This window comes from Terrapene carolina, unplaced genomic scaffold (genome assembly GCF_002925995.2).
Source record: "Terrapene carolina triunguis isolate 2854851 unplaced genomic scaffold, T_m_triunguis-2.0 Scaffold231, whole genome shotgun sequence".
NCBI lineage: Eukaryota > Metazoa > Chordata > Testudines > Emydidae > Terrapene > Terrapene triunguis.
In genome coordinates, this window is record NW_020664582.1 from 10,108,143 (window position 1) to 10,117,092 (window position 8,950).

Here is an 8,950-nt window from a genome sequence, read left to right on the forward strand (position 1 = left end):
ACCTTCTAGACTAACAGACGTATTGGAGCATGAGCTTTCGTGGGTGTCACCACTTCGTCGGATGCATGTACAGGCAGGAGAGTGGGCGAGGCTGCCCGAGGAAGGCAGAATCTGGATTTGCTAAATGGGGGCTTTCAGTTTAATATCAAATACAGCCTGTGGCCAGGGCCTAGATCCTGTCTTTCCGTTCACTGACAGTGGCTGGACAAGCTGAAAGTGAAGAGTAAAAGAGCCAGAAGTCTCTGCCGGGGGGGGATACACTGCATAATGTCTGTGCTTGGGGCTGGGCTTCTCAGGGGGCCTGGGGGCTGCCCCGTGGCTCCACTCCTGGTCCTTATTCCTGCCCATTTCTGCCGTCTCTGCTGCGCTGGCTCCTAAGGGAGGGGAGCGGAGAGGCGAGGCAGGGGAAGGGATGGGACTAGAGGAGGAAGGAGGACACGATGGGAGGGGACGGGGTGGAGACCTGCCCCCTGCCCCTCCTCCGAGCTGTGCTCGCTCCGGCGCGCCGGGGGAGGCGGAGCAGAGGCTGCGATTCAAGCGTCCATGGCGGGGCTGGGCTCCGAGCCTGGCGAGCTCAGCGACTCCGAGCTGCTGCTGCTGCTGGAGGAGCCGGGGGACCACGCGCTGCAGCCGGGGTAAGCGCTGCCCGCCTCTCCCCAGCTTCGGGGTTCGCCTGTAGAACGCCCCCCACAGCCTACAGGGGCGGCAGCGCCCTGAGCTCGCCCCCCAGGCTGCAGCCCGGCTCCATGGCTCTTCCCCGGTAACCCCCGGGGGGGCTTTTTGGCGGCTCCTAGAAGAGCTGCACCTCCCGGGCCTCTGGGAAGCAGCCCCCAAATCGGGGTGCATCCTGGGTGCTTCCCAAAGCAGGGTGGGGTCCTGTACCCCCTTCGCTCCCGGAGGCAGGGGGCAGCGAACCGGCCCCCTGCCTGGAAACAGGGCGGGGGGGACCAAGGCTTGTAACCTCCCCAAGGAGTCCTGAAGATCAAATCTCCATCCCAGCAATTGTTCCCTGCTCCCAGCCTCTAGATTCCTAACTCAGGGAGACTCGAGCAGGACATTCCCACGGCAGGGTGTGAAACTTGTCTGAACTTGCCCTAATCTGGCTCCTTGAAAATAAATGACTGCTCTTCACTGGGGCTGTACCAGCGTGTTCCTAACTTGGCCCAGGCTTTAAAGAGAGATTGAGACTGCTCATCAATTTACTGTTTCATCTTTGTGCTAGTGGCTTTGCGGGATAAACTTACTGTGCACACGGCAAAATAATTGTATTTATAAAGGACTTTAGAAGAGGGGGAAACAATTAATGTATTTCATTATAGAGACTCTGGAAAGGCAAACTCCTCAAGTGACCTGCCTCTGGCATCCTTAAATAAGGTGTTGACGGAAGACAGTGCAGCCGGGAAGGTGAAAAGAAAGAGAGCGCAGACTCCCCTGGAAAAATATTACCTGACGTACCTTTGCGTGACTGATCTGTCCACTCAGAGTTGGTGCGAACAACAAATGGTTTATGGGAGGGAACTCCCCCCGCTGCAGGCGCCAGAGACAGTAGTGTTATTAAACACAGGGAAGAGCATACATCTAGCAAGAGGTAACACTACCAGGATGTTGCAGTAAAAACTTCCAAGTTGTTTTCTTTCTCTCCAGCTTCTTCTGCATCTTTTATTACACAGAGCGTTGTTTCATTGTGTTTTCTGCAAAGATTTTGGAAGGCTTTAATATGTTTGTTAACAAATTCATTTACTTGTAAGATGCTGAGGCAAATTCTACCCACAGCTACACCTGTATGACCCTATTGATGTCAGCAGGGATGCACGGGTATTATCTGCAAGCCGAGTTTCACCTTCTAGTCTCATAAGAGCCTTCCAAAAGCATATACTTGCATTAAAGAGCAGTATAACAGACACTGCTTTAACTATCCTACTATGCCCGCTTCTGGACTAAATTTAACTTATGGGTATCCCTGGAAAAAAGAAAATGTTCCTTGTAATCCTCAGTGGATTGATATATTGCACCAGGGTCAAGGAAAGAGGCCTAATTTTATGCCGTTTTCTAACATTGGTAATTATTTTCACAGAAAGGGCACTGGACTGGGGGTCAGGAGACATGGGTTCTTCTCTTCCTGGCTCTCCAACTGATCTGTTGAGTACCCTTGGGTACTCATCTCTGTGCCGATTCCCCTCCCACCTGTTGTCTATCTTGTTTATTTACACTGAAGCTTTTTTACCATGCTTCGTGGTGCCTTGCACAATGGGACCCAGAGCTCAGTTGCAGCCTCAAGGCAGGACTGTGATGAAAATTAATAATCATTTTATCTCTTTTTGAAATCAGAACTAGAAGTCCATGATGTAGTGAAAGTACATACGACCAGCAAGGAAGATTCTTGGGCAATAAAAATACTGAATCTTCTTTCTGTGATTCCAGTTCTACAAGCAGGTATGTAGGCAGGCAAAAGGTATTGTCATAATTTTTTTATCTTCGTTTTACTCTGTGTTTGTGTGGTGTCTGAGAGAGAGAGAGTGAGTGTGTTTATATATAAAAATTTGTTGTCATCTTTTTGCTAGCTTGAAAGGATGATAACAATTAGAGATTGTTAAGACAAAAATATGTATTTTAAACTCCCTTGCCTGAATTTCTAATAACCACCTTAGATTATTAAAACTGAAACTACTTGGGGAGGCATGCAAGCATTCTCTTAATCCGGTGTCTAAATGCAAATTCTTAAAATGCATCAATACTACAATTCCAAGAAATTTGCAGTGTTACTTAAGTCTTTATTCAAAAGCCATGCGAGCCTCATAAAATGTATGGGTATCCCATTTTGTATTCCAGGTGGTTGCGTGCGGGAGCTTCCAGTGTTTGGAGTAATAGAAGATGTCTTCCTGACGGGAATTATTGATGAGCTGTGCTATAGTGCCAAGGGAGAGCTGGAGCTGAGAGAGCTAAAAACTCGAGGCCGACCTTTTATGCCTTCTGGAGCACAGAAAAAGAGAGATTATTTCCAGGTGGGTAAAATATGCTCAAATCCATAGACAAATATGTTCAAAATATGGGTAAAATATGTTCAAATCCATAGACAAATATTTGCTCAGAAAACAAGCAACTGATGGGTATTAGACTAACATTACTAAAGAAGTAGTGTAATGACCCCCAAGGGTCAGTCCTAGGACCAATCCTATTCAACTTATTCATAAATGATCTGGAGAAAGGGGTAAAGACTGAGGTGGCAAAGTTTGCAGATGATACTAAACTGCTCAAGATAGTTAAGACCAAAGCAGACTGTGAAGAACTTCAAAAAGATCTCACAAAACTAAGTGATTGGGCAACAAAATGGCAAATGAAATTTAATGTGGATAAATATAAAGTAATGCACATTGGAAAAAATAACCCCAACTATACATACAATATGATGGGGGCTAATTTAGCTACAACAAATCAGGAAAAGATCTTGGAGTCATCGTGGATAGTTCTCTGAAGATGTCCACGCAGTGTGCAGAGGCGGTCAAAAAAGCGAACAGGATGTTAGGAATCATTAAAAAGGGGATAGAGAATAAGAAGGAGAATATATTATTGCCCTTATATAAATCTTGAATACTGCGTACAGATGTGGTCTCCTCATCTCAAAAAAGATATACTGGCACTAGAAAAGGTTCAGCGAAGGGCAACTAAAATGATTAGGGGTTTGGAACGGGTCCCATATGAGGGGAGATTAAAGAGGCTAGGACTTTTCAGCTTGGAAAAGAGGAGACTAAGGGGGGATATAATAGAGGTATATAAAATCATGAGTGATGTGGAGAAAGTAGATAAGGAAAAGTTATTTACTTATTCCCATAATACAAGAACTAGGGGTCACCAAATGAAATTAATAGGCAGCAGGTTTAAAACAAATAAAAGGAAGTTCTTCACACAGCGCACAGTCAACTTGTGGAACTCCTTACCTGAGGAGGTTGTGAAGGATAGGACTATAACAGCGTTTAAAAGAGAACTGGATAAATTCATGGAGGTTAAGTCCATTAATGGCTATTAGCCAGGATGGGTAAGGAATGGTGTCCCTAGCCTCTGTTTGTCAGAGGGTGGAGATGGATGGCAGGAGAGAGATCACTTGATCATTACCTGTTAGGTTCACTCCCTCTGGGGCACCTGGCATTGGCCACTGTCGGTAGATAGGATACTGGGCTAGATGGACCTTTGGTCTGACCCAGTACGGCCGTTCTTATGTAATGTAATGACCATGTATTTATATTGTCCCTCTTATACCAAAAACATTCTACAGATTATTGTGCGAATTATATGTGAATTGCAGCCATCTCTGGAATGAAAGAGAACCGCTGTTTGACAGCCAGCCACCATGTTACACAACTGGTTAGGACAGGAAGTATTCAGTTGAAACTAGAAGGGGAACTCCTTGTAGGTGGAGTATAACCACCCAAACTGGAATTCAGACCAGGCAGCAGCGTTAACAACCCTTCTCTTGGGAAAAGTGTCCTAGGATCTTCAAAGACAAGTCAGGACACTGGGTCAACATCTCACGCAAAAGATGGAACTCCAGCTGTCCATGGCCTCCCAGATGATTGGTTCAATGCTGACTTGCAGAGACATATGTCACTTACTAAACTATTGCCGTCAAATCCCACAGCACTTGGATTGGTTGTGCAATATTAAGTTTATTTTAACTACAAGTGCACCCTATTCATGTAATTTGAGATCTGCTTTCAGCTGCGTATCATCAAAGCTGCCTAAAGGATTTATTTGGCTGCCCGATTCCCATTTAGAGTTAGGGCAGTGGTGAAAACCCCACCTTTTAAAGCTGATTAAGTCGCATTCTGTCAGACTCTCTCCTCAATTTTGAACACACTTTATTTACACCTAGAAGTTATTTGCATGTACATTTTTATCACTAGCTCCTCTGTGGTTCTGCGAGTCGTCCACATTTTCCTGGGCTACTCATTTATTTGGAGGTGATCTGTAACCTTACGGAGATGGGTATTTCTACGTATAATACACTCGGCTTTCAAGGAAGTATTGCACTGAGTAGCATGATGGTTTAGGGCTGGAGTTGCCAATGACGCCTGAGGCTATGCCTACACTCTGCGCTCGGGGTGTGATTCCCAGCTCATGCAGACACACTCACGCTTGCTCTCATCTGAGCTAAAACTAGTGGAACGTGGACAGCAGCCGATTGGGCCAGCCGCTGTGAGTACAAACCCCTCTGAACGTGGAGGGTTCGTACTCGCGGTGGCTAGGTTGTGCCACCGCTGCCCATGTTGCACTACTATTCTTAGCATGCCAGCTCAGGTGAGTGAAAGTGGAGTATGTCTTTTGAAGCTGGGATTCCCACCCCTAGCTGTCAGTGTAGACATAGCCTCGGGAGTTCATCCCAGCTTGTTGCATTCTTTAATGCACTATTGTTTGATCATCTATTAAATTATCTCCTCCCCACCCTCCCCCACTGCTTTCAGGTCTGTTTGTATAAATACATTTTTGATGCCATGGTGCAAGGACAACTGAAACCAGATGTTATCACCAATCACATCCAGCTGAGGCCGGAGCAACCACTGGGATCGCAAATTAGGGAACATGCTCAGAAAGTAGGATTCACGGTAACCTCCTTTGGGGACCTCCTGGAACTGATGTATCTAAACCTGACACTCTCCGACATCCCCAGCATTGACTGTTTGAAAATCGAATACAGCCACCAGGAAAGTAACACCCTGCTCGGGACGGAGGTGGTTCGGTTTGAAGAAGAAAAGGTGCGAGAGAAAGCACAGAACTACCTTGCTTACTGGAAAGGACAAAGGGAGGTCCAGGGGGTGGAAATTGAGGAAGCATGGAAGTGCCAATCATGTAGCTACTCGGAGATCTGTGATTGGAGAAAGAAGAGGGCAGAAGGGCCTGAACAGAGAAGCGGACCAAAGAAGAGTAAATGAAGGCAATCCTGACCTCCCGGAAGGAGGGTCCTCCTTACTGATGTGAAAATATATGTGCACTCAATTCATGGGGTTAACCTGTCAGAATGGAGCGGACCATAAGCGTGGGCCAAACCCATCACTTTACTAAGCAGAAGTCATTGCACCAATGGTGAATGGCAGCGTGTTCGTAATGTGACATTTTAAGTGCTCCTAAGAAAATACTGTTTTGGATAGTTCGTATTGTTACAGGGGTGTAGTCTAAGCACAAGGCAAGCTGTGCGAGTTGCTACATTTCTCTGAACCTCATTTCCCCATGTATAAAATGGGGGTAAATGCCTACCGCATATGGGTTCTCTGAGGGTTATGTAATTTTATCTTGGTGAAGTGGTTTGAACAATAGTTTCTTTTATTTCCTACTGCTCTAAACACTTATGTAGAGAAGGTTCTAAACCATAAGCCCAGATCCTAACACTCCCAAACTCGGTGCTTCATCTTTAGTTCCTTTGGAGTAACTTACCCCTCATCTGTCTTCTCCATCTGCTCTCCCAAAGATCCTATATCAGACATTCTCTTTATAAGATTGAAGCTGAACTCAGCTCTCTCCCAAAACCCATTAGTGCTACACCAGGGCATAGTGATATGAAGGCTGGAATTTTTCAAAGGTTGCCTGAATTTGGCACCTAACTCCCTTAGGTTCCTTTGAAAATCTCAGCTGAAGGCCCAGCCCTGGTATGATGCCAAGTACCCTCACTTCCATTGGTATCAGTGGGAGATGTGGTCATTCGTTGCCTTGCTGGGTCAGCCTCTTAAAAGCCGATCTGATTCCGTTCCTTATGTAAGCCTTTAACCTTTTTATGTGTTGTCAAAATTACATGTTCTAGTAAGTAAGTAATTTAGAATCAGCTGACTATTTAACATATTACTTGATTATCTGTATCAAGGAAAATGTATTGTTTTTAAAATGTTTACTGTGTAATAACAAAGTTCTTAATTGTGGGGGAAGAGGGGTTGTTTGGTATGTTTGGGGGGGGTTTTACTATTGAAATCAAATAAATAGAAACTTTCACTATTTCCATAGCAGAAAATTATCCTGTTAATTGAATTTTTTTGAGGTGGGGGGCAGGGGAAATGAACTCATTTCTTCTATGTTGGACTAAAAACAACCAGTTTTGATTTTGTGTGTGCGAGGGGGAGTTAATTAGGAAGGAAAGCTGTAACTACTGCAAAACTTGTGAAGTTTAAATATTAGAGTTAGAAGAGAATGCTCAGACATGATGAGCTATGTCCTCAACTGGTGTAAATTCATAGATTGGCTCCTTCAGGCCTTAAAACTTCTTATTCTGATCATCTAGTCTGATCTATTGTATAACACAGGCCATAGAACCTCACCCAATAATTTCTCTATCGAGCCTCTATCTTCTTGTGTGAGTTATGGCATATATTTTTAGAAAACCATCCAGTCTTGATTGAAAGACTCCAAGTGACGAAGAATCCACCACCTCCCTGGGTAAGTTGTCCCAATGGTTAATTATGTTCATTCTTAAAAACTTGTGCCTTATTTTTCACCTCTGTGCTTCAGTTTCCTCATTTGTAAAATGAGGATAATGCTACTGACTGTTGTAAAGCACTCTTAGATCTGCTGATGAAAAGCACTATTAGGTATTATTATTTTTAATCTGAATTCGTCATTGTCATCTTCTGCCAATTTAAAAAGCCATTACTATCAGAAAGCTCTTCCTTGCTTATAGATTGTGTTCTAGTCACTATTGAATCTTCCCTTAGATAAATTAAATAGATGGAGCTTTTTTTTAGTCTTTTGCAGTAAGGAATCTTTTCCAAACTGCGGTGTTCTCGTCGTTCTTTTCTGAATGCTTTGCAATTTTTTTAACATCTGTTTTGAAGTGTGGATACCGGAACTGGACACAGTATTCCAGTAAAGGTGTCACAAATGGTGTATATCCAGGTAACTTTACTGCCCTTCTCCTATTTAAACATCCAAGGATCGCATTTACTCTCTGTTATGGGATTTCACTGGGAGCTCAGGTTCAATTTGTTGTCTGCCATGACCCCAAAATCCTTCTCAGAGTTGTTGCTTTCCAGGATACAACTTCCTCCTTCCCCCACATCTTATAAGTTTGACCTGCATTCTTTGTTTCTAGTTGTGTGACCTTGAATTTAGCTGTACTGAAATGCAGGTTGTTCAAATGAGCCACAAGCGATCCAGGTTGTTCTGTATGACTGACCCGTTTCCATTGTTGTTTACCATGCCACCAATTTTTGTGTAATCTGCAGATTTTACCAACAATGATTTTATAGTTTCTTCCAGATAATTGGTTGAGAACAGATCCCTGTGGGGCCCCACTGGGCACAACCCCATTAGATAAGAACATAAGAATGGCCATACTGGGTCAGACCAAAGGTCCATTCAGCCCAGTATCCTGTCTACCGACAGTGGCCAATGCCAGGTGCCCCAGAGGGAGTGAACCTAACAGGCAGTGATCAAGTGATCTCTCTCCTGCCATCCATCTCCATCCTCTGACAAACAGAGGCTAGGGACACCATTCTTTACCCATCCTGGCCAATAGCCATTAATGGACTTAACCTCCATGAATTTATCCAGTTCTCTTTTAAACGCTGTTATAGTCCTAGCCTTCACAACCTCCTCGGGTAAGGAGTTCCACAAGTTGACTGTGCGCTGCGTGAAGAAGAACTTCCTTTTATTTGTTTTGATATTTGCTGCCCATTAATTTCATTTGGTGGCCCCTAGTTATTATATTATGGGAACAAGTAAATAACTTTTCTTTATTCATTTTCTCCACATCACTCATGATTTAATATACCTCTATCATATCCCCTCTTAGTCTCTTTTCCAAGCTGAAAAGTCCTAGCCTCTTTAATCTCTCCTCATATGGGACCCTCTCCAAACCCCTAATCATTTTAATTGCCCTTCTCTGAACCTTTTCTAGTGCCCGTATATCTTTTTTGAGATGAGGAGACCACATCTGTACGCAGTATTCAAGATGTGGGCGTACCATGGATTTATA

At 44.3% G+C, this 8,950-nt stretch overlaps 1 protein-coding gene across 1 annotated transcript; it reads left to right on the forward strand.

Annotated features, from left to right (window-relative positions):
• The first annotated feature begins 532 nt into the window (after positions 1 to 532).
• Positions 533 to 6,905, forward strand: EXO5 (exonuclease 5). Its single transcript, XM_024195368.2, has 5 exons — positions 533 to 635; positions 1,320 to 1,588; positions 2,329 to 2,433; positions 2,830 to 3,002; positions 5,457 to 6,905. Exons 1-5 carry the CDS (start codon positions 544 to 546, stop codon positions 5,922 to 5,924), a joined length of 1,107 nt encoding a protein of 368 aa, XP_024051136.2. The 5' UTR covers positions 533 to 543; the 3' UTR covers positions 5,925 to 6,905.
• Positions 6,906 to 8,950: the final 2,045 nt, after the last annotated feature.

What these genes read in the sequence shown, in the direction of transcription:
- EXO5 (XM_024195368.2), top strand. Translation starts at nt 544, where the DNA reads ATGGCGGGGCTGGGCTCCGAGCCTGGCGAGCTCAGCGACTCCGAGCTG. An exon ending in GAGCATACATCTAGCAAGAG is followed by an intron (nt 1,589 to 2,328) that starts GTAACACTACCA and finishes TTTTGAAATCAG; the next exon opens with AACTAGAAGTCCATGATGTA. An exon ending in AAAAGAGAGATTATTTCCAG is followed by an intron (nt 3,003 to 5,456) that starts GTGGGTAAAATA and finishes CACTGCTTTCAG; the next exon opens with GTCTGTTTGTATAAATACAT.